The 26,400-nt window shown below is 44.9% G+C and overlaps 1 protein-coding gene across 2 annotated transcripts in view; it reads right to left on the reverse strand.

The window, feature by feature from the left end:
• The window catches only part of USP44 (ubiquitin specific peptidase 44), a 36,107-nt gene extending 11,254 nt beyond the window's left edge, over positions 1-24,853 (reverse strand). For both annotated transcript variants that reach the window (XM_044280537.1, XM_044280536.1), the window contains exons 1-2: positions 24,674-24,853; positions 17,432-18,932 (exon numbers count right to left, since the gene is read on the reverse strand). In XM_044280537.1, coding sequence (XP_044136472.1) covers positions 17,432-18,862 — 1,431 coding nt within the window. In that variant the 5' untranslated portion in view covers positions 18,863-18,932; positions 24,674-24,853. The remainder of the gene's footprint in view (positions 1-17,431; positions 18,933-24,673) is intronic.
• Between the last annotated feature and the right edge of the window lie 1,547 nt (positions 24,854-26,400).

The raw sequence follows: 26,400 nt of genomic DNA on the forward strand, positions 1-26,400 counted from the left end.
CATATCATAGAGCAGGAGGAGCTGAGCAGATTGATATATCGTTTTATGGGGAGAGATTAAGTAAAACTTGTAAGTTCACTTTCACACTCACATTTTGGCTTTCCGTTTGTGAGCTCCGTTCAGGGCTCTCACAAGTGGTCCAAAACTGATTAGTTTGCATTCTAATGCGTTCTGAATGGAAAAGGATCCGCTCAGAATGCATCAGTTCAGTCTCCATTCCACTTTGGAGGCGGACACAAACACTGCTTGCAGAGTTTTGGTGTCCGTCTGACGAAACTGAGCCAAACGGATCCGTCCTGGCACACAGTGTAAGTCAATGGGGACGGATCCGTCTTGGCTATGTTAAAGATAATACAAACGGATGCAGATGGTTGTATTATCTGAACAAAACGCGAGTGTGAAAGTATTTTAATTTATACATTTATATTCCTGCTCATTCTGGGCTTTGCAGTCCAGGAGACGGTCCTATCAGTGACTGACAGCTATCTGTGTATACACAGCCATAGAGGGAAGGCTGTCATCACTGATAGGGCTGCCTCATTGACTTCACAGCCCAGAACGAGCAGGAATGTAAATGCATACAAGTTTTCCCATAAAACTACATACCAACCTGCTCAGCTCCTCCTAACAGGCTGTCTGCAGACTGCATAGCATTTTCATGGTGACAGGTTCTCTTTAAAGGGGTTCTGCACTTTCATTTAACTGATGATCTATCCTCTGGAATGCATAGTACAATAGCGCTGGAGGGGTTAAAAAAAATAAAATATATATATTTACCTCACCTTAACCACCTCCGGACCGCCTAACGCAGATTCGCGTTCCGGAGGTGGCAGCCCTGCGCACAGTCACGCATATATGCGTCATCTCGCGAGACGCGAGATTTCCTGTGAACGTGCGCACACAGGTGCGCGCGCTCACAGGAACGGAAGGTAAGCGAGTGGATCTCCAGCCTGCCAGCGGCGATCGCTCGCTGGCAGGCTGGAAATCCGAATTTTTTAACCCCTAACAGGTATATTAGACGCTGTTTTCATAACAGCGTCTAATATACCTCCTACCTGGTCCTCTGGTGGTCCCTTTTGTTAGGATCGACCACCAGAGGACTCAGGTAGGTCAGTACAGTCGCACCAAACACCACACTACACTACACCCCCCCAGTCACTTATTAACCCCTTATAAACCCCTGATCACCCATGATCACCCCATATAAACTCCCTGATCACCCCCCTGTCATTGATCACCCCCCTGTCATTGATCACCCCCCTGTCATTGATCACCCCCCTGTCATTGATCACCCCCCTGTCAGGCTCCGTTCAGACGTCCGTATGATTTTTACGGATCCACGGATACATGGATCGGATCCGCAAAACGCATACGGACGTCTAAATGGAGCCTTACAGGGGGGTGATCAATGACAGGCGGGTGATCACCCATATACACTCCCTGATCACCCCCCTGTCATTGATCACCCCCCTGTAAGGCTCCATTCAGACGTCCGCATGTGTTTTGTGGATCCGATCCATGTATCCATGGATCCGTAAAAAATCATGCGGATGTCTGAATGGAGCCTTACAGGGGGGGTGATCAGTGACAGGGGGGTGATCACCCTGATCACCCCCTGTCATTGATAACCCCCCTGTAAGGCTCCATTCAGACGTCCGCATGTGTTTTGTGGATCCGATCCATGTATCCATGGATCCGTAAAAAATCATGCGGATGTCTGAATGGAGCCTTACAGGGGGGGGTGATCAGTGACAGGGGGGTGATCACCCTGATCACCCCCTGTCATTGATAACCCCCCTGTAAGGCTCCATTCAGACGTCCGCATGTGTTTTGTGGATCCGATCCATGTATCCATGGATCCGTAAAAAATCATGCGGATGTCTGAATGGATCCTTACCGGGGGGGTGATCAGTGACAGGGGGGTGATCACCCTGATCACCCCCTGTCATTGATAACCCCCCTGTAAGGCTCCATTCAGACGTCCGCATGTGTTTTGTGGATCCGATCCATGTATCCATGGATCCGTAAAAAATCATGCGGATGTCTGAATGGAGCCTTACAGGGGGGGTGATCAGTGACAGGGGGGTGATCACCCTGATCACCCCCTGTCATTGATAACCCCCCTGTAAGGCTCCATTCAGACGTCCGCATGTGTTTTGTGGATCCGATCCATGTATCCATGGATCCGTAAAAAATCATGCGGATGTCTGAATGGATCCTTACAGGGGGGGTGATCAGTGACAGGGGGGTGATCACCCTGATCACCCCCTGTCATTGATAACCCCCCTGTAAGGCTCCATTCAGACGTCCGCATGTGTTTTGTGGATCCGATCCATGTATCCATGGATCCGTAAAAAATCATGCGGATGTCTGAATGGAGCCTTACAGGGGGGGTGATCAGTGACAGGGGGGTGTATCCGGGAGTCTATATGGGTGATTACCCCCCTGTCATTGATCACCCCCCTGTCATTGATCACCCCCCCCCCCCCCTGTAAGGCTCCATTCAGACATTTTTTTTGGCACAAGTTAGCGGAAATTTTTTGTTTGTTTTTGTTTTTTCTTACTAAGTCTCATATTCTACTAACTTGTGTCAAACAATAAAATCTCACATGGACGCACCATACCCCTCACGGAATCCAAATGCGTAAACATTTTTAGACATTTATATTCCAGACTTCTTCTCACGCTTTAGGGCCCCTAAAAAGCCAGGGCAGTATAAATACCCCACATGTGACCCCATTTCGGAAAGAAGACACCCCAAGGTATTCGCTGAGGGGCATATTGAGTCCATGAAAGATTGAAATTTTTGTCCTAAGTTAGCGGAAAGTGAGACTTTGTGAGAAAAAAACAAAAAAAATCAATTTCCGCTAACTTATGCAAAAAATAAAAAATTTCTAGGAACTCGCCAGGCCCCTCATTGAATACCTTGGGGTGTCTTCTTTCCAAAGTGGGGTCACATGTGGGGTATTTATACTGCCCTGGCTTTTTAGGGGCCCGAAAGTGTGAGAAGAAGTCTGGGATCCAAATGTCTAAAAATGCCCTCCTAAAAGGAATTTGGGCCCCTTTGCGCATCTAGGCTGCAAAAAAGTGTCACACATCTGGAATCGCCGTACTCAGGAGAAGTTGGGGAATGTGTTTTGGGGTGTCATTTTACATATACCCATGCTGGGTGAGAAAAATATCTTGGTCAAATGCCAACTTTGTATAAAAAAATAGGAAAAGTTGTCTTTTGCCAAGATATTTCTCTCACCCAGCATGGTTATATGTAAAATGGCACCCCAAAACACATTCCCCAACTTCTCCTGAGTACGGCGATACCAGATGTGTCACACTTTTTTGCTGCCAAGGTGGGCAAAGGGGCACATATTCCAAAGTGCACCTTTCAGATTTTGCAGGCCATTTTTTACACATTTTGATTGCAAGGTACTTCTCACACATTTGGGCCCCTAAATTGCCAGGGCAGTATAACTACGCCACAAGTGACCCCATTTTGGAAAGAAGACACCCCAAGGTATTCCGTGAGGGGCACGGCGAGTTCCTAGAATTTTTAATTTTTTGTCGCAAGTTTGTGGAATATGAGACTTTGTAAGAAAAAAAAAATTAAATAAAATCATCATCATTTTCCGCTAACTTGTGACAAAAAATAAAAAGTTCTATGAACTCACTATGCCCATCAGCGAATACCTTAGGGTGTCTACTTTCCGAAATGGGGTCATTTGTGGGGGTTTTCTACTGTTTGGGCATTGTAGAACCTCAGGAATCATGACAGGTGCTCAGAAAGTCAGAGCTGCTTCAAAAAGCGGAAATTCACATTTTTGTACCATAGTTTGTAAATGCTATAACTTTTACCCAAACCATTTTTTTTTTTTGCCCAAACATTTTTTTTTTATCAAAGACATGTAGAACAATAAATTTCGCGAAAAATTTCTATATGGATGTCGTTTTTTTTGCAAAATTTTACAGCTGAAAGTGAAAAATGTCATTCTTTTGCAAAAAAATCGTTACATTTTGATTAATAACAAAAAAAGTAAAAATGTCAGCAGCAATAAAATACCACCAAATGAAAGCTCCATTAGTGAGAAGAAAAGGAGGTAAAATTCATTTGGGTGGTAAGTTGCATGACCGAGCGATAAACGGTGAAAGGAGTGTAGTGCCGAAGTGTAAAAAGTGCTCTGGTCATGAAGGGGGTTTCACCTAGCGGGGCTGAAGTGGTTAATCCACTTCCTTGCGCAGCCCGGCTTCTCTTTTTTGCTGTGTGCAGGAACAGGACCTGGCATGTGATCACTCCGGTCATCACATGATCCATCACCATGGTAAAAGATCATGTGACGGACCATGTGATGACCGGAGTGACGTTACCACAGGTCCTTTTCCTGCACACAGCAAAAAAGAAGGCAGAAGAGAAGCCGGGCTGCGTGATCAAGTGGATTAAGGCGAGTTTAATTATTTTTAAACCCCTCCAGCGCTATTGTACTATGCATTCTGTATTCAGAATGCTATTATTTTCCCTTATAACCATGTTATAAGAGAAAATAATAATGATCGGGTCTTCATCCCGATCGCCTCCTAGCAACCGTGCGTGAAATTCGCACAGCATCCGCACTTGCTTGCGACTTTCACGCAACCCCATTCACTTCTATGGGGCCTGCGTTGTGTGAAAAACGCAGAATATAGAACATGCTGCGATTTTCATGCAACGCACAAGTGATGCGTGAAAATCACCGCTCGTGTGCACAGCCCCATAGAAATGAATAGGTTAGGATTTAGTGTGGGTGCAATGCGTTCAACTCGCGCATCGCATCCGCGCGGAATACTCGCCCTGTGTGATAGGGGCCTAAGGCTCCATTCTCACGTCCGCAAATCGGTGTCACAACCAGACAGCTGAGAAGCTCTGACAGAAGCCTTTCAGAACCTCCTCCTTGAGTTTCTTTGTTGTGATGTTCAGTTCCTCATCTCGTTAGCCTCTCTTAGCTGTCATGGTTGGACTGATTGCATCCCTTTAAATCCCTCCCCATGGTGCATTGCTGGGCGGCTTATACTTCCTCCTGGAGTGTGTGTGCATGCTGATCTTGTTTTCCAGTCTGCTACAAAGTTAAGTGCTGAACATTTATCTGTTATTTTCTGTTTGCTGGATCCTAGGTGACCCTGACTCCCTCCGTGTCTGGTGTAGGGAGCCGGTGGTCGTGTCCCCTCACTATTGTAGGGTGTTCAGGGGTTATATAGTCGAGGTACGTGGATATGCAACCATCCACCTCTGGGATCGTTGCATAGGCTGAGCAGCCAGGGAAAGTCTCAGGTGTTGTGCAGGGGTCTCCCTTATGGTTCCTTAGCTTTGGATCCAGTGAGTCATATATGCATGTTGCTTTGTCTTGTTTCCTGTACACCGTCCGTGACAATGGGTCCACATCCGTTCCGCAATTTTGTGGAACGGGTGCAGACCCCTTTATTCTCTATGGGGACGGAATGGATGCGGAGAGCACACTATGTGCTCTTCGAATTCACATTACCGGAGCGCGCCCCCATTCTTCCAGTCCGCAGCTCCGGACAATAATAAGCATTTCTATGGGGGTGCCGGCCGGGTGTATTGCGGATCCGCAAATTGTGTATCCGCAATACACTACGGACGTGTGAATGGACCCTAAATGCTTGTATAAACTCCACTAAAATCAACAACAAATTACAAAATCACTACCAAAAATGACCTGCTTTCTGCAACTGCTACTTCTGCTGTGGATTTTGCAGTGTGAACGCAGCCTTACATGCCAATCCACAGTAATTAAAATGAATCTTTAGCAGTAGAGGACTGCAATCTGCCAGCTTGCTCCAGGCCCATATCCAAGAACGCCGTAATGAGCGGTTATCCATAATTAATAGTGATAGCTCTGGAAGTAGTCATCCAGCACTTTTGCTTGTGAAGCCGAGAAATAAAATTCTTCTTCAGGTGCAGGTTTCCTAAAAAGCTGCCCGATTATCTGCCCACTAGGGAGTAATTTCACATGATCAGGACAGTAGCAGACAATGTACATTTTACATTTAGCCATGCGTGCAGTGCCAACTAGGACAAGATCTGCCCGTCTGGTTGAACACAACTGCGATCCGCTGAGATGATACATGTAGAGTGGTCACCTGTTTCACCACATCAGGCTCCAGCTGTCAGTGCTCGGCAGCAAATTCTCCACTTTGCTCTGGCCTTTCACAACCGTACCCATGTAAACAGCTTCTCATATGCCAATCGTGATAGGTTTCACAGAAGCTACTTACATCACTGCTAGCGTGGAGCAAATCGAGCTTCGGATCAGAGATCCAAAGTCCATTTATTCAAACACTGGTTTTAATGCTGTCTCCACGTACAGAATTAAAATGTATTGCCTCCGCGTACGCAAAATTCGTTTCAGCCGAAGTGGCGAGAGACTTCGGTGGATTAATTCGGTAATTACATCTGTGTCTTTAACCCTTTCACATCTGCAATCTGTATATATACGTGATAGCTGCACATACCCCGTGCAGCTACCACGTATATATACGTTCTGGCAGCTCTTTAATCCAAGCGCTGCAAAGCGCTTGGATTAAAGCTTCTGCCCCTGCCCTGTATGCTGTCACGGACAGCATACAGTGCAGTAATGCCGGCAAGGGACCAATCAGAGTGGCCCCTTGCCGGCAATCGATCCAATTGGTTAGTCTGTGCAGACTAACCAATCGGATCGCGGCAGCGTTAAAATGCCGGTTTCTGGCTCTGATCTGCGCTCTGCAGATCAGAGCCTGAAATCGGTAAGGTGTCCTCGTGCCCCCCGATCCTCCAAGCCTTTGGTGCCCGCCTTTGGTGCCCCTCTGTGGTCCCCCCCATCTGTGCCCTGCTGACCTGTGCCACCTCTGCCACGCCGATCTGTGCCTGCTGCGCAGCTGCGCTGATGTCCTTCCTGCCCTGATGCGGTCCGCCCCTTCCCCGCCCCCTGCATTAATTTTCTGTCCGCCCCCCCCTCCCAGCGCTGCCCCCGATTCCCCATTCTGTGTGCGATGGCGGCGGCTCCATTCCTGAGCCGCCGCCATCAGCAGAGAGTGTCAGCTCTATGCTGACACTCTCCTGTAACCCGATAGATGCTGCGGTTGCGGCATCCATCGGGTTAACAGAGGGAGGGGGCTCCCTCTCTCCACCATCGGGGCTGCAGCGCTGTGATTGCAGCACCCGATGGTTGCCATGGCAAAGGCGTCCAGTGCTGCCACCTACAGGCAGTCTGGAAGTATTATACTTTGCAATGCAAGAGCATTGCAAAGTATAGTACAACTATCAGCCCCACTGGATCTTCAAGATCCAAGAGGGAACTGATAAAAAAAAAGTGAAAATAATAAAAGTAAAAATAAATCAATAAATAAATAAAAATGTAAATAAAAAAAAAGACATTGCCTTTTCCTATAAAAAAATGAAAAAATAGCGGGCTTCAAACTCATGTCACGTTGGTACAGGGTCCCAACTAGGCTCAACTCCATTTTCCCATCTGCCTCGCCCATGTGCTGGCGTTGTGGCTCTGAGAGGGGTACATTATTACATGTATTCTGGTCTTGTCCCCTTCTCTCGGCTTTCTGGGACTCTGTGTGGGGGATCACATCGAAGTTTTCTACATACGCTCTCCCGAAGACGCCGGCCTTTTTCCTGCTCCATCAGTGCGAGATTCCTCTGGCATCCTACAACAAATCTGTGGTAAGACATTTGGTGAACGCGGCGAGAGCTTGCATCCCAGGCCTATGGAGGCAGTCTTCTGCTCCCTCCATATCAATGTGGATCAGTAGAGTCCAGGAGATTATGCGAATGGAGGATCTCACTTCTTCTCTGAGACACACTGAGAAAAGATTCTCCAAAACGTGGAGTCATTGGTTGATCTTTTATGATTCGGCTGATTGTAAGGCACTACTGGCACCTGAGTGAGAGTCAAGGTTTGCGAATACTGTCCCCCCCTTTCCTTTATCCCTCCTCCCCTTTCTTCCTCTTCCCTCCCCTGTTTCCCCCTCTCCGTGTCTACATAATGTTTGTATTCAGGTTGCATATTACTGTTCCACAGTCGGTGGTGGTTCTCCCGAGTAGGGTTTTATGAGTTTATGACCTGTCGATTGTCATTTATTTTGCCTATGCTTTGTTACTGAGATGTATTCGCCATCAGTCTCATTGCCTGTCGGGCTTTGAGGTGTTTATTTTTACCTATGCTTTGACGCTGAGATGTATTCTGCATCAGCCTCATTGCTCGCTATGCTTTGCTCTATTGAAAATTGAAAATTTAAATAAAGAATTTACAAAAAAAAAAAAAATATGAAAAAATAAAATAAAATACACATATTAGGTGTCACCGCGTCCGTAACGACCGTCTCTATAAATATATCACGTGATGGACCCCGTCCGATAAACACCATAAAAATAAATTTTAAAAAAACTGTGCCAAAAAAGCTATTTTTGTCACCTTACATCACAAAAAGTGCAACAGCAAGGGATCAAAAAGGCTTATGACCCCCAAAATAGTACCAATCAAACCATCACTTCGTCTCGCAAAAAATGATACCCTATTTAAGACAATCGCCCAGAAAATAAAAAAGCTATGGCTCTCAGACTATAGAGACACTAAAACATCATTTTTTTGGTTTCAGAAATGCTATTATTGTGTAAAACTTAAATAAATAAGAAAAAGTATACATATTAGGTATTGCCACGTCCGTAACGATCTTCTCTATAAAACTATCACATGACCTAACTCCTCAGATGAACGCTGTGAAAATAAATAAATGAAAACTATTCCAAAACAGCCAATTTTTGGGTCACCTTGCCCCATAAAGTGTAATAAAGAATGATCAAAAAATCCTATGTACCCAAAAATGATACCAATAAAAACCTCAACACTTTCTGCAAAAAACGAGCCCCTGCACAAGACGATCGGCAGAAAAATAAAAAACATATGGCGTTCAGAAAACCAATCCAGCACAATCTGCCTTCCAAAAACCGTATGGCATTCCTTTCCTTCTGCGCCCTGCCGTGTGCCCGTACAGCAGTTTACGACCACATGTGGGGTGTTTCTGTAAACCGCGGAATCAGGGTAATAAATATTGAGTTTTGTTTGGCTGTTAACCCTCAATGTGTTAAAGAAAAAAAATATATAAAATGGAAAATCTGCCAAAAAAGTGAAATTTTTAAATTTCATCTCCATTTTCCTTTAATTCTTGTGGAACGCCTAAAGGGTTAACAAAGTTTGTAAAATCAGTTTTGAGTAACTTGAGGGGTGTAGTTTCTATAATTGGGTCATTTATGGGGGTTTCCACTATGTAAGCCCCACAAAGGGACTTCAGACCTGAACTGGTCCTTAAAAAGTGGGTTTTGGAAATTTTCTTAAAAATTGTAAGAATTGCTTCTAAACTTCTAAGCCTTCTAACGCCCTAAAAAAATAAAATTACATTTCCAAAATGATGCCAACATAAAGTAGACATATGGGGAATGTTAAGTAATAAATATTTTATTAGGTATCACTTTCTGTTTTAGACGCAGAGAAATGGAAATTTGGAAAATTGTGAATTTTTCCAAATTTTTGGTAAATTTGGGATTTTTTCATAAATAAAGGTGAAATATATTGACTCAAATATATGACTATCATGAAGTACAATGTGTCACGAGAAAACAATCTCAGAATGGCGTGGATAAGTAAAAGTGTTCCAAAGCTATTACCACATAAAGTGACGCATGTCAGATTAGTAAATTTTGACCTGGACACTGGGGCATCAATGACCCTTGGTCATGAAAGGGTTAAAAACATTTTAAAATAGCAAACCAAAAGTTGGGTTTGGTACTGGCTGGTACCTCAGTACCAAACTTGACTTCAGATTGCTATTTTAAATGTTTTTCAAGATGCAGAAATGATTAATGAATTCATTCACAGCGTGATTTAGGCCGAAACTAATTTTGGCTACAGCAAGTTTGTATGTGACCTGAGGGAATGCAGTTTTGGCCTCAGAGAACTGGCAAAGGAGCCATCTTGAGAAGATCCTCATAATGTAGGATTCAAAACAGTCATAACTAAGGGGAAAACTCAATGAAAACTGTGGTAAGTGAAGAAACTAAAGATTGCTTTATGCATAATGCTGCTGCAGCAGTAACAAATGCTAAAAAAATTTTTTTTTTATGAAAATATGACAGTTATCCTTTAAAACCGAAGTGTTTGACCGAATCGACTCCAGATATATGATGCAAGATCTCAATTCGCTCAACTCTGGTCGCGGCATTAGCGACCTCATTACTTGGCCAAGTATCATTTGTACAATGTGCTAGTCCTATTCAACTTGCTCGTATAGACTGCCCAGTGTCAGAGGGCAGGCACATTCGCCTCCGCAGTGTATTCGCTGCAACAGATCTGCAGATCCTGTATGCTTCACAACACAAGTCACCGTTGTATCTGAAGGTCAGTATCACTTAAAGTGCACTTAAATGTGCCGACTGAGCAGGCAACGATCGAGATGGAAATGTTCCTTACCGATAATTGCCTGCTCGTCAGTGGAGGAGAGAGCTGCGATTACATGTAGCAATCACCTCCACTGTATGGGGACGAGTGATAGCTACTGGAATCACTGATCACACAGCACGATCTGCTGCCCATAACTGATGATTTAGGAGTCCACATCAATGATGACTTCACCTGCTGAACAAGCGTTTCGCTCGTTTATCAGGTGATCGGTGGCACCTTTACACGGGCTGATTATCAGGAACGAGCGTTTGTCCGAACATTTAGTCCTAATAATAGTCCTGTGTAATTCCGCCATTAGACGTGTTTGTGTCTGCGCTCATTTCTCCTCATTTACACTACACACACAGACTACGCAAATGAATATAAATGGCCTACTTATCAATTCACTAAAGAGGACGATGCGCATAGTTAATTTATATGCAAATAAGACAATTTTCTATGCCTATTCTCATGCAATGAGCAATGGTTCTGCCATGAAAGCGGCTGAGGTTGATAGACTTCTTCATCTTATGCCTGAAGAAGTGGACATAAGAGCGAGCCGGTCAAATAAACACAGGGGGCCATTTATCAGGCTGATGTAAAGTAGAATTGGCTTAGTTGCCCATAGCAACAAATCAGATTCCACCTTTCATTTTTCACAGCTCCTCTGGAAAATGAAAGGTGGATTCTGATTGGTTGCTATGGGCAACTAAGCCAATTCTACTTTACACCAGTTTGAATACCGTGCCTTTAATGTTTTTCTTTTCACTGGTACCTGGCATATACCCTCAATGGCTATACCAGTAAGATAAGTAACTGTTTGGAACCCAAAGGGTCTGGAATTCTTGCAAAGAGTGGGTTCACGCATGGCGTTTTTTGGAAACACACCACAATGGTTTTACAGCTCTTGGATCCAGCAGGCAGGAGAAGTAGAAGTCTTTTCTATATATTTCCCATTCCTTGTGAATATGCTTCTGCACTTCAACATTTTTCAAAAAACTGCCTTGTGTGAAACCATCCTAATCTCAAAGAAACCAACAGGTCCAAGTCTGGGGTGGCAGGAATGTCACTTCAGGGCCCAAACATGAAAGTAAAAGATGCAAGAGCATCAGGGTCCTGTGTGACATGTTCACAGATGACCGGTGACCGTTTATTTGATTCTTACACATCGTTCAATTGTCTTCACACCGGTATGACTAGTTATGCAACCTTTTTCTTGCTTTTGTTTTTTCACCAAGGTCATGCTGTATTCCCTGTATACATTATAACCATATATGAAAAGTTACTAAATGGTGACAAGATCATTTCTCGCATAGATCGGCACAGAGCGATCAGATGGCCCCAATCGCTCCAGCGTAATATGTACATAAGATAGAGCAAGATCCTGCAGCAATATCTAAGGGTTAAAAAAATCAAAGTGGCGCTCACACGTCCCTTCAGCGGCATTTCAATCAGAAGGCACAATGTGGCGGCAGAGTCCAGAAAATGTGCATGTGAAAAGGGTTCTTCCCAATGACCACTGACACAAAAGAGAAGGCTCCACTGAGCCTATTGTCAAGGAAAAGCTAGGAGGGGGGAGAACGGCCGGAGCTGTGCATATGCAAGGCACATTTGTCACCCATCAGTGCCATGTAAAACCTTTACATTCTGGAGCCCATTCTGCATTACTGGAGACCTGGAAACACCACTGTGACATGGATATCCTCCCGAAAGTGAATACCAGGAGCCAGCCTTACATGCTGTCCAAACAGATGGGGGGGGGGGGGGGCGAACAAGAACCAGACCGCTGTTAAATATCCTGATGTCTTAAACCAGATCACAGAAAAGGAAAGGAGGAATTGACCTCGCACAGCAGGCAGTGAGCAGAGACAAAACATAACCTGTCTACTAAGGAGGCCGCACATTCCAATTTGTCAGCACCGTGATAAATACAAAGGAAGGCATCTTACGTGTGAATCATAGAAACCAGCAGAGCAGCAGTCACACCACACATGATAAGCATTTTCAAGGTAAGGACTGGCTCAGGAAACGCTGCTGACTGTGCTTCCCTTTAAATGGGATTTTCAGGAACTTTGATATTGGCCTATTCTTAGGATAGGCCATCAATATCAGATTAGTGTGGGTTCGACTCCAGGCACCACAACAATCAGCTGACTAAAAAGGCCATGGCACTCAGCTAATTGGCGGGTCCCCGTACCAGACATAGCCACTATCAAGTGCATGGCGCTATGCCTAGTGAACAATGCAGGGAGTCACACCAACCCCATTGATCAGATATTGATGGCATATTCTGGACAGGTTAACTTTGGTCTTGGTTCACCAGCTCCTTGTCATTGCATATTGTGTAAGGTCAACTCATACTTGCCTTTTCTATCTGGTGAATGAATGCCATGGTTAATCGGTAGTGCCCCTGGTTCTAAGTCCCAGAAAGCACTTTTAGGTTTCCTGACCGTATGTATTTTGCAGTCCGCAAACTGCAGATCTGCAAAATATGGATGCCGCATTTTCCACATTTTTTTGATTTGATTCCAATTCTTTTCCTAATTGCATTTGCCTACTCTTGCAAAACAGACAAAAATAGGACATTTTCTATAATTTGTCTAACAGCACACGGATGACATCTGTGTGCTGTCCACATTTTTTATAGACCCATAGAAATGAATGGTTCTATGTGCAATCCGCAAAAAATGTAGATCAGACAGGGACCCAAACAACAGTCATGTGCAAGAGGCCTTAAGCAGGATTCACATATAGTATATTTCTGTACCAACCTCCAATAGTTCTACTGACCCAAACTGCAGGGGAGAAGGCACCACTCAAACAATGATAAATGGGACCATACCAAAGCTGTGTGATACCTAAAGGGACCATACAGCCCAAAGGGATACTCTGGATTCAGTAAATGAGGTTTCTTCAATGTAAAATAATACAATTATTCATTTTCTAAAACACCTAAAAGAAGCTGAAATGGATTTTCCCAGGCTTAGTCCATCAATATCAGAAAGGTGGATAAACAACTTCACAGTACCCCAACAATCAGCCATTTTCACAAGCTCCAACACTGGAACTATACAGCTCTGTGCACTGTAGAGTGGCCGCTGCTCCCATTTATCAATAGGCAAGTCCTGGAAAATTCCTTTTAGGCTAGTTTCACACACCTCTATTCAATCTGGGAAACATGCTCTATGTGCCAGCTGTATCAATGATGCTGTGAATTCCTATCTCACCGCGGGTCTACTGAACTTTACTCTCATAATGCTGTGACTACAGTTCAGTAGATCTGCAGTGAGATGGAAATTCTTAGCATCCTAAATTATTAAGATGCTGCAAGTTCTCCCCAGAAGAGCAGTGTTCAGTTTGGGAAATACAGTGGGGCAAAAAAGTATTTAGTCAGCCACCAATTGTGCAAGTTCTCCCACTTAAAAAGATAAGAGGCCTGTAATTTTCATCATAGGTACACTTTATCTATGAGAGACAGAATGGGGGGAAAGAATACAGGAAATCACATTGCAGGATTTCTAATGAATTGGTAAATTCCTCGGTAAAAAGTATTTGGTCAACTACAAACAAGCAAGATTTCTGGCTCTCACAGACCTAAAACTTCCAGAGGTTCCTCTGTCCTCCACTCGTTACCTATATTAATGGCACCTGTTTGAACTTGTTATCAGTATAAAAGACACCTGTCCACAACCTCAAACAAACACTCCAAACTCCACTATGGCCAAGACCAAAATGCTATTGAAGGACACCAGAAACAAAATTGTAGACCTGCACCAGGCTGGGAAGACTGAATATGCAATATGCAAGCAGCTTGGTGTGAAGAAATCAACTATGGCAGCAATTAGAAAATGGAAGACATACAAGACCATTGATAATCTCCCTCGAGCCTGGGGCTCCATGCAAGATCCCACCCCGTGGGGTCAAAATGATCACAAGAACGGTGATCAAAAATCCCAGAACCACACGGGGGGACCTAGTGAATGACCTGCAGAGAGCTGGGACCAAAGTAACAAAGGCTACCATCAGTAACACACTACGCCGCCAGGGACTCAAATCCTGCAGTGACAGAAGTTTTCCCCAAGCCAGTACATGTCTGGGCCCGTCTGAAGTTTGCTAGAGAGCATTTGGATGATCCAGAAGAGGATTGGGAGAATGCCATATAGTCAGATGAAACCAAAGTAGAACTTTTTGGTAAAAACTCAACTCGTCGTGTTTGGAGGAGAAAGAATGCTGAGTTGCATCCAAAGAACACCATACCTACTGTGAAGCATGGGGGTGGAAACATCATGCTTTGGGGCTGTTTTTCTGCAAAGTGACAAGGACGAGTGATCCGTGTAAAGGAAAGAATGAATGGGGCCATGTATCGTGAGATTTTGAGTGAAAACCTCCTTCCATCAGCAAGGGCATTGAAAATGAAACATGGCTGTGTCTTTCAGCATGACAATGATCCCAAACACACCGCCCGGGCAACAAAGGAGTGGCTTCGTAAGAAGCATTTCAAGGTCCTGGAGTGGCCTAGCCAGTGTCCAGATCTCAACTCCATAGAAAACCTTTGGAGGGAGTTGAAAGTCCATGTTGCCCAGCGACAGCCCCAAAACATCACTGCTCTACATTAGATCTGCATGGAGGAATGGGCCAAAATACCAGCAAAAGTGTGTGAAAACCTTGTGAAGACTTAAAGAAAACATTGCCAACAAAGGGTATATAACAAAGTATTGAGATGAACTTTTGTTATTGACCAAATACTTATTTTCCCACCATAATTTGCTAATAAATTCTTTTAAAAAAAAATCAGACAGGCAATGTGATTATCTGTTTTTTTTTCTCATTATGTCTTTCATAGTTGAGGTACAGCCAGGTCCATAAATATTGGGACATCGACACAATTCTAACATTTTTGGCTCTATACACCACCACAATGGATTGTGAAAATGAAATGAAACAAACTAGACGTGCTTTAACTGCAAACTGTCAGCTTTAATTTGAGGGTATTTACAATTTTACATCCAAATCAGGTGAACGCTGTAGGAATTACAACAGTTTGTATATGTGCCTCCCACTTGTTAAGGGATGAAAAGTAATGGGACAATTGGCTTCTCAGCTGTTCCATGGCCAGGTGTGTGTTATTCCCTCATTATCCCAATTACAATGAGCAGATAAAAGGTCCAGAGTTCATTTCAAGTGTGCTATTTGCATTTGGAATCTGTTGCTGTCAACTCTCAAGATGAGATCCAAAGAGCTGTCACTATCAGTGAAGCAAGCCATCATTAGGCTGAAAAAACAAAAAACAAACCCATCAGAGAAATAGCAAAAACATTAGGCGTGGCCAAAACAACTGTTTGGAACATTCTTAAAAAGAAGGAACGCATCGTGAGCTCAGCAACACCAAAAGACCCGGAAGACCACAGAAAACAACTGTGGTGGATGAATTATTTCCCTGGTGAAGAAAACACCCTTCACAACAGTTGGCCAGATCAAGAACAGGAGGTAGGTGTATGTGTGTCAAAGTCAACAATCAAGAGAAGACTTCACCAGAGTGAATATAGAGGGTTTACCGCAAGATGTAAACCATTGGTGAGCATCAAAAACAGAAAGGCCAGATTAGAGTTTGCCAAACGACATCTAGAAAAGCCTTCACAGTTCTGGAACAACATCCTATGGACAGATGAGACGAAGATCAACTTGTACCAGAGTCATGGGAAGAGAAGAGTATGTAGAAGGAAAGGAACTGCTCGTGATCCTAAGCATACCACCTCATCAGTGAAGCATGGTGGTGGTAGTGTCATGGCGTGGGTGTGTATGGCTGCCAATGGAACTGGTTCTCTTGTATTTATTGATGATGTGACTGCTGACAAAAGCAGCAGGATAAATTCTGAAGTGTTTCGGGCAATATTATCTGCACCTATTCAGCCAAATGCTTCAGAACTCATTGGACGGCGCTTCACAGTGCAGATGGACCAAGACCCAACGCATACTGCAAAAGCAACAAAGAGTTTTTTAAGGGAAAGAAGTGGAATGCTATGCAATGGCCAAGTCAATCACCTGACCTGAATCCGATTGAGCATGCATTTCACTTGCTGAAGACAAAACCGAAGGGAAAATGCCCCAAGAACAAGCAGGAACTGAAGACAGTTGCAGTAGAGGCCTGGCAGAGCATCACCAGGGATGAAACCGAGCGTTTGGGTATGTCTATGCGTTCCAGACTTCAGGCTGTAACTGACTGCAAATGATTTGCAACCAAGTATTAAAAAGCGAAAGTTTGATTTATGATTATTATTCTGTCCCATTACTTTTGGTCCCTTAACAAGTAGGAGGCACATATGCAAACTGTTGTAATTCCTACACCGTTCACCTGATTTGGATGTAAATACCCTCAAAATTCATTTCAAATCCATTGTGGTGGTGTATAGAGCCAAAAATTGTAGAATTGTGTCGATGTCCCAATATTTATGGACCCGACTGTATACCTATGATGAAAATGACAGGCCTCTCATCTTTTCAAGTGGGAGAACTTGCACAATTTGTGGCTGACTAAATACTTTTTTGCCCCACTATACTGCACCCACACAGAGGATGATTCCCACACTGAATCCGCTCATGTGAAACTGGCCTGAATGTTCCAGAGGATGGAAATCTGAGATAGGCTGTGTATCTACCACATGGGCTTTCTACCTTAAACATTAACAATGACAGTAAACAGATATCTTGAGAGTTGTGAGAAACTGATAAATAGTACAGGAGAAAAATCTACAACATATATCCTATATTATTATTATACACTGGATATGCTTGATTTGCTGAAAACAAAATACCCCTTAAGTTCTTAAAAACCATAAGTACTAAGACAAGATCTGTGACATTCTTTAAAAAAAACTAGACATCACATGGACTGCCCGTGACAGATCACACCTTCATCTGTGTTCACCTCACGCTGCCAATTACGATACTAGGAATTAACATACCTGGCTGAGAAGCTGCCCATGAAAAATGTTGTTGACCACATTCAGGACTTGTTTAATGAGTTTCCTCTCAGAGCTGGGAATCAGGGTTGGGTACCTGGTCCCAGTTGTCTCCAGTTCTTGTTGTACTTTATCCAAAAGTTCACAAAGGAATTCCTGAGCATCTTGCTGTGCGTATCCACGAAAGGCTGGTATCAGCCTCCAGACTGAATGGAGCATGGCAAAGGGGGAGACCAGTGCCCATTTACCCGACCACATGACTTGGAAGAGAGTATGTAACTCATGACAAAGAGAAATGTGTGCTGAGCTAGGTTTAGGTTGAATGAGTTCCATGTTTCGACTCTTTGATGCTCCGCCACTAAGGCCAGATGAAGAGCCTTGGCGCTTTACCAAAGACCTCTCCACGTTTGTGTGCTTTTTTGCTATGCTAGCTAAATCTGCAGCAGGAGGGATTTGGCTGGAGGATCTGATTTTTCCATTGGCTGCAGCTGTCAATAACTCCTGAGTTTGAGTGAGATCAAGCTGTAAGAAACACTCCCGGAACACGTGCAAGTGACTCAAAATTTGAAGAATAGAGTTCATATAGCAAGTGTTCCCCAGGTTCCTCAGTCCTGTCACCCCAGGGATCACAGTGGGTTTCCTTTTTATTGGAGAATCGCCCAATTTTTTCTTACGTACTTCGTTAGAGGTAGGCTGTGATGTTTTTCGTTTTGCGGTAGGTACAGTTTTTTGGTAGGGTTTCTGCATTGTTGGTGGCACAATCTGTGGAGGAGTTTGTATTTGCTGTTGCAAGCGGAAACTCTTTCTTGGGGGGGTACTTTCTAACTCTTCTTTTAATTTGTGCTTCTGGAGCTGGCGCCTTTTCCTAGCTTCCTCCCGCTTTCTTTCAGCCTCCTCCCTGAGGCGTTCTTCTTCGTACCTTTGTTTACCTCTTGGCGTCAAAGCCAACCATGATCTAAACACTTTTCCCAACAGAGCATGTCTTCGATGCCACAGAGCTGTAAACGTCAGGTCTTCAGTTTGAAGAAGTGCTTTAGCACCTTGATGAGCGCTATACGAGTCATCAACAGCTACCATTGACCGTAATGTCCGACCGCTACGTGTTGTGCAGTCATAGTTTTGACTTTTGATCGCACTCAATGTGCTACGTAAAAGTTTAAGGTCACCAGTGGCATTGTCATTGAGAACATAATCATCGCAAAGGTAACAAAATACATAAAGTTCATTCACCTCCAGTGCCATAGGATGCTTACTTTCCTGGAAGTGTTGCAGTGCATGCTCTTCGATGTATCGACCACATGCCACATGTGCGCAGCTCAGGCAAGCCCACACAGATTCTGTAGTGTTACAATCCACACAGTGCCATTTTTGAGGATTTAATATTGAATGGTCCTGAGCCAGCCGTAACCGGCCCACATGCCTACATTTATCCATCTTGAACTGTCAGATCTATGGGTCAGCTCCGCTGCAACTGGTCTGTGTTTTTTTGCATGTACATTCTGGCCTACAAAACAACGAAGACAAGTTATAATGACGCAGATATATACTACTACATCCTGTACACCAATAACGTTTAAAAGGACTGCATGCATATTTCAGTATTAACCACAAAAGAAGGGTATGGGGTGTTAGCCTGGAAACATGAAGGACCACTGACAGACGAAACGTGTAAACAGATTCACATGATGATCCCTGAAGGAAGGTTCAGCTGTAGATCCCAAAAGCCTATTGATATTTTGATATAAGGACTTTGTTGTCTTCTGTCTGAGTGACATGTTTCACATCTTGGATAAAACAGAATCGTTTGCATGTGCTTAATATACTTCCCATTGCTGGGTATGATGAAGCGCATTTAGCGTGAAACGGCTGTACCTTTACTGATCTATGTGCACAGACCTGCTTGTACCCGATTTTAACAAGTTTAATAAACTGGACGTTTTACTTTGGAATTGGTGAGTGCCGCTGTTTCTTCTCATCTCTCCTTTAAATATACCACTGTGTCTGCCTCAGCAGAGCACCACCGTATCCATTCACTGAATCGCACTACCTGTGTCTTCCTACCAATCCTGCATATTGGTCAGGTGTAGCAGTGCCGGCAGCGCTTTCTTCTCCTGATTGTTTTCAACATTTTAGTAAGCATTCAGTATTAAGAACGCTATTTTTTTCCCTTATAAACCATGTTATAAGGGAAAATAATAAAATCTGCAGAACACCTAACCCAAACCCGAACTTCAGTGAAGAAGTCCGGGTTTAGGTCTGGTTACCACATTCAGTTTTTTCTCACGCACGTGCAAAATGCATTGCACTCGCGCGGAAAAAACTGAACCACACGACGCAATCGCAGTAAAAACTGACTGAAATTTCTCTCAATGCACACGCAACGCATCCAGAGAAAATACGGAACGCCCGTGTGAAAGAGGCCTAAATCCTTTTTTTATATTTCCAATTCTTTTCAGATCTTCTTCTGTCTACGTCCCGTTCACATGGCGGCTTTCTAAGCGGAACTTTTGCACAGACAGCTGCATCGATGGCTGGGTCATTTCTGCCTCCCACCGCTCCGCAATCCTCAACACAGCCTCCCATTGAGATGTATAGGAGGCAGAAAGGACCCAGCCATCAGCTGATTTTTTTATGAACTTTGGTGCGGCTCTCCATGCCAAAATTCTGTTTTAAAAGCCGCCGTGTGAACATCCCCTTCAGCTCCTGGGAAAATATACAGAAGCATTTATTTTGAAAACATTAGTGAAGCCAAAAACTGCCCATACAACATGATAAAAGTTGCCTAAAACCGGCAAGTAAAAATTTTACATAAATGATTATATATGTTTGATCTGTTGCCGTAAATGTCCAATAGGTGTGGGACCCACCCTTGGAACCCGCTCCTATCGCCAGAACTGAGCATGCTCAGCAATTTCCAAAAGTCCATTAGCAGTTAAAGGAGGGAGATGCACACGCTTGACCTCCTCTCCATTTGTGGCGGCACAAGACAGGGTTCTGTTATTGAGACAGGTACAGGGTCTAGAGGTGGGACCCACACCTATCAGACATTTAAGTCCATTTATGTTTGTGGATTTAGGTCTGGTATGTTGCTGGTGGGATCCACTGGACAACTAACTGGTCACATTCTGGGCGATCAAACTCTTAGTTGTTCGGTCGGCTGTAAAGTGTACCCTGCAGGGTGAGGTTATCTGTCTATAACTGATTACTAGGGTTGAGCAAACTTGTGTTTCAAATTTGGCGTACAAAGGTCGGGATATCTAAGAGTTCCGTTATCTACAAACCGGATTCCTAAAAAGTTGGGACACTATACAAATCGTGAATAAAAACTGAATGCAATGATGCACCTTCACTTCTAAATGTAAGACCGCTTCCTAGCTTTCTTACATTTAGACCATTTTCTACCTGTTTCAGGATTGTCCCCTTCCCGCCCACTTTTTAGACCTGGCTTGAGCAGGGAAAAGTTGCCGATAGGCGTGTGTGTGGGAAGGGACGGTGACAGATTTAGCCTCTTCTCACAAATACTGCAACATACTTATATGTACAGGAAGACAAGAAACATGTGAGCAGAACCAAAGATCCCTTACTCAGGCATGAGTGCATTAGAAGTAAGACCTCGTGCACATAAACCATGGTTTTTTTCCATGTGCTATCCTCATTTTTTGCGAGTCAGATGCGGACCCATTCACTTCAAAGGGGTCTCAAAAAATGCAGACAGCACACCGTGTGCTAGCCACATCTGTATGTCCGTTCTGTGGCGTCTGCAAAAATACTGAACATGTCCTATTCTTGTCCACATTACGGACAAGGATAGGTCTGTTCTATTGAGGGCTGGATGATCGCTTCTGCAAAATGAAGAATGCACAAGGCCTGTATCTGTGTTTTGCAGATCCGCAAAACGGACTCGGTTGCGTGCATGAGGGCTAAGGACTGTTTCATACATGATCTGCCAGGGAAAATGGGCCGTGTGCGAGCCGGATCTCCTGGGCCGACCACTGCTCTCCTCAACTGACTGTATCATAGTGTTTTATAATGCAGCCAGTTCATATCTGATCGCTGATCTCTTATACTGTACTCACATGATGATGGTGATGTGGGTTTAGTACAAGTGATCAGCGATCAGATATGAACTGAGTGCATCATAAAACACTATAATACAGTCATTCGGGGCAGCCCGGGAGATATGGCTGACACAAGGTCCCTTTTTCCCAGGCTGATCACGTTCAGACTTGCAGCCTGGACGTCCAGCACTACTGGGGTCACATAGAATTTTATTGATTTATGATGCTATGAAACCCTTAGAGGTCTGGAATGTATTAGATAACACTGACTTAATGCCGTCGATTGTATGGCGCCATGTACACATCTACATCTTTTGCACATCCAGGTGGCTGTTCTGTAAATGACAGAACATGTCCTATTCTGGTCCACACTGCGGAGGAGAATAGACTTTTTGTTTGATGGAAGTGAGAAAAACGCAGAGCGCACACGGAAGGTGTCTGCTTTTTGTGCATCCGTTATTTGTGGACTGAAATAAAGACACAGCCGTGTGCATGAAGCCTAAGGGCATGTTCACATGGCGGATATTCCCAGCAGATTTTGGTGTGTATCCCAAGCTATATTCCATGGGAACTCCGTATATTCCACCGCCGATTCATTCCCAAATGACATGTACATTCTTGCAGTTTCTGCTCAGAAACCATGGCAGGCCACTGAAGGGGGGTAAATCCATGGCTGGATCCACAGCATAACCACCTGAAAGTATGCCGGTCAGCCTCGGATTTCTCCCGCAAATTCAGCAGTGGAAAACTGTGAAAATACCCTGAGGGCTCATGCACGCGACCATGCTGTTTTTTGTGGTACGCAAAATACGGAAGCCGCCCATGTGCCTTCCGCAATTTTTGGAACGGAAAAGGCAGCTCATTGTAGAGATGCCTAGTCTTATCCGCAAAACGGACAAGAATAGGACATATCTCATAATTTTTGCGGGGTCACAGAACGGAGCAACGGATGCGGACAGCACACAGAGTGCTGTCCGTATCTTTTGCGGACCCATTGAAATGAATGGTTCCGTACACTGGATCAAAATACGGTCCGGAAACGGAAAGCAAAAACCGTTCGTGTACATGAGCCCTTATACAATGGTGATAATTCTACTGGTCATGGAAGCTAAGAAGGCGGAGGTTATCTGCTGGACCCAGGGACATTCACATCTCCTACTCCCTTTACACATAAGAGTGATGAACTGTACTGTGGAGGTGTATTTCTATCCCTCACAAGATCTCTTCTTACCGTCACTGAATGAAAACTCCTTTACTTAGAGACGTGTACAAAAAGAATAGTTCTCAGCCGCTCACACGTCAGTCTTTGGTCAAAATTGCAGAACGGATGCGGACGTGTGAATGGACCCTTATACCTTTATGTCTGTGGAGGCTCCAGTCCTGGTTTTGGCTCACAATCACTGATAGAAATCACGGACCAAACATTGACGTGTGGAAGCAGGAAACATACAGGACGTCAGTTGTGTTCGGCTAGTTTTTGTTTTTCTGTGAGGAGCTGGACACAACTGATAGATAAGGACGTTCACAGGTCCAGCATCCATAGACAGAAAAGTACAGCATGCAGCATTCTGCTGTCTGGCGCTATTTTACATCCAGCATCACAACGGATACACTGGATGTACATGACCGATCCCACAGAAAACTATAGCGTCAGTTCTGGCTTCACTTTCCTTCTGGTCAGCTGAACCCGCTGTTCTCGGTAGGTTTGGCCAGCAGTACACAAATGTGGATGGTGACGGTTTCTCAGGGATTTTCATGGCTTATCCTCAGGTCATCAATATGAGATTGGCGGCGGTCTGACTTCCTGTGTACAATCAGTTGTCTGAGGAGGCCGCAACGCTCACAAGACCACCGGTGAGCAGGGTGGCCTCTTCACAGCTTACCAAGCACAGTGCCATCCACTGTATTGTGGCTGAGAGAGAAAGAATATATATGTGTTGTCTGGTGGGTACTCTTTCTCATTATGGAGAGCGCTTGGTAGGCACAGTATATATGTTTGGAGTATTATATGCCGGGCAATGCCCCTATGGGTTTCTAGGAAAGATATTCAAATTAGGTTTTCTAAGTCTATCTGATGGCAGCAGATGCAAGATGTGCTAATTTTCAGATATTTTTTTCCCAGAAACCCATAGGAATGGTGCCTACCCTACAATAGTCTCCATAATAGAAATATTACCCACTCAGAGGTCCCCCAAAGCCTCTCAACTAGTAAAGCTGATTCTAGAAATCTGCTTTGAGGCTCATGCAAATCCACAAAATATGGATACCGGAGTGCACGCTGCCATTTTTTTTTTACACTCCTGCAGAAATGTCCTATCCTAGTCCACAAAACGGACAAATATCGGACATGTTCTATTTTTTTTGCGGGGCCACAGAATGGACTTACAGCTGTACTGTCTGTATCTTTTCAGATGAACGGGTATGCATCTGATCTACAAATAACCCGGATGTGAAGCTGGCTTGGCGCTTTTCCTAGTTTTGCCACATACCAGGGGCTGCAGGGGATATGGGGCCCTCGTTCTCATGATCTATGGGGGGCCCAATGATAGGACCCACACATCTCTGATAAAGGGGACAACTTCTAACAACGGAATACCCCTTCAAGGCTTTGCCATAGTGATATATCGGATGTATACAACAATGTTCCTAAATAAAATGTAAAGACAAAGGCATTTAGAAATCCGTATAACTTTTTTTTGTCATAAAACTGAACAGTCCGGTTAACCCTTACACGGACTGCCTGATTTTACTGATGAGCTACTGAAGTTATAGATGATGGATCTTGCAGTGACCCTCATATTAACTCCTTAAAATCAGCTTCTGAGGGGCACATCAGGGTGACCCAAGCATTGTTACCCCCCAAGCAGTACCATGTAAAGCCTGAAACACAAGGGTTTAATGTGCCCTACGATGACGTCAGACCCCAGTTAAGGACAGGGTGCCCACTGAGATCGGGCACATCAATCTCTGCTAATTGGCAGGGCACCGGACTATGACCCGGGGTGACAATGGCTGCACCATCCCTATCACCAGCAACTTTATTCTCACCGGGCTCAATACATGCTCCCCTGCCCCGGTGCGAGGGGGACCCCGCCGGGTGACATGTGCCTGCCTCGGCCGCACTAGCCGGGAGGACATCTGTCCCATTGTCCGGTGGAGCCGCTGCCTGAAGACGAGAATCACTCACCGCGCGGACGAGTTTCCGCTCCCCGGGGAGGGAGAAGCGGAGCAGAGACAACAATAACAACAAAGTGGGGTTTTCACTCAGCCCGCCGCTCTGCTCTTTCTCGACGGTGACGACGAGGATGACGTCTGGGGACGGCCGAGGAGAGGGGAAGGAGGAAGAGGGAATCCAGCACAGAGCAGCGCTGCCGCCGGGCCTGGGCGGGGCTTGTGGCCGAGCAACAACACTGGGGCCTTCTGATTGGCGCAGTGGGCAAAAGGGGGTGTGGTAAATGTAAAGCTCAGCGCCATGTTAGCTGAGGGCACTGGATACTGTGCAGTGCTGATGAGCAGAAGACGGGTACCTCTTGTACAAAGCGGAGCAGACCGGCGATTCCATCCACTGCCCCATATATGACTGTCACTGTGTGTCAGTTTCTTCATGTGTTGCGATGTGTATGCAGAGGTAGGGGCATGTTATAGCGGTATAAGCTACTCTGAGGTTGTTGCTGTCTATCCCTGATCTTTTCCTATGTGTGCCCTGGGGGTTTCCAGTGAGGTTGGCAGGTAGCTGGGGACTCTCCATGATTTAGGCTAGGGCTACATGGCGACTTTGGCCATGCCACTATGCAAGATTGCAACATAATGGCAGTGAAGTTGCCCCAACCGCCAAACAAGTCAGGAATAAAACCCGCTAGATGAGCCTCTCTTAGGCCTCTTTCACACAAGCGAGTTTTCCGCGTGAGTGCAATGCGTGACGTGAACGCATAGCACCCGCACTGAATCCTGACCCATTCATTACAATGGGGCTGTGCACATGAGCGATTTTCATGCATCAGTTCTGCATTGCGTGAGAATCGCAGCATGCTCTATATTCTGTGTTTTTCACACAGCCCTGGCCCCATAGAAGTGATAGAGGGGCTTCAGTAAAAAAAAAAAAAAAAAAAAAACGTAACCTGTATGCAGTCGGGGTGCAATGCGTTTTTAACTGATGGTTGCTAGGAGATGTTGTTTGTAAACCTTGCAAAATGCATTGCCCCCGGAACAACTCAATTGGAACAACAAAACGGACTGAACTTAGGCTACTTTCACACTTGCGTTCAGGGCTATGCTTGTGAGTTCCGTTCAAAGGCTCTCACAAGCGGCCCCGAACGGATCCGTACTGCCCCAATGCATTCTGAATGGATAAGGATCCGCTCAGAATGCATCAGTCTGTCAGCGTTTGGCCTCCGTTCCGCTCAGCAGGCGGACACCCGAACGCAGCTTGCAGCGTTTTGGTGTCCGTCTGGCCGTGCGGATCCGTTCATAGTTACAATGGAAGTCAATGGGGACGGATCCGTCTGTCCTGACTCCGCTTTGACACGGATCCGTTCGAAAACGTTCATGTTTCTGCGCATGCCCAGTAACTTCCTGTCCCTCCCCCTCATCGTCGGCCATTTTGGATAATCGACTTGGTGAGACTGGTAAGTGTATGAAGTTTTGTCTGTTTGTCTATCTTTCTTTTTTTACTATCTATCTATCTATCTCTCTATTTCTAGGGTGGGGGGGCTGCTGGCACTTGGGAAGGGGTGTGTGTGTCTGGAACAGTGGGAGCCGCTGGCACTGGTGGTGTGGGCTGCCTTTATGGGGGGCTTCTGGCACTGGGGGGGGGGGCGTGTGTGGCTGGAACTGTGGTTGCTGCTGGCACTGCGGGGGTGTTTGTGGCTAGAACTGTGCGGTTTGCTGGCATTGCAGGGGTGTTTGTGGCTGGAA

This window comes from Bufo gargarizans, chromosome 2, assembly GCF_014858855.1.
Source record: "Bufo gargarizans isolate SCDJY-AF-19 chromosome 2, ASM1485885v1, whole genome shotgun sequence".
Taxonomy (NCBI): Eukaryota; Metazoa; Chordata; class Amphibia; order Anura; family Bufonidae; genus Bufo; species Bufo gargarizans.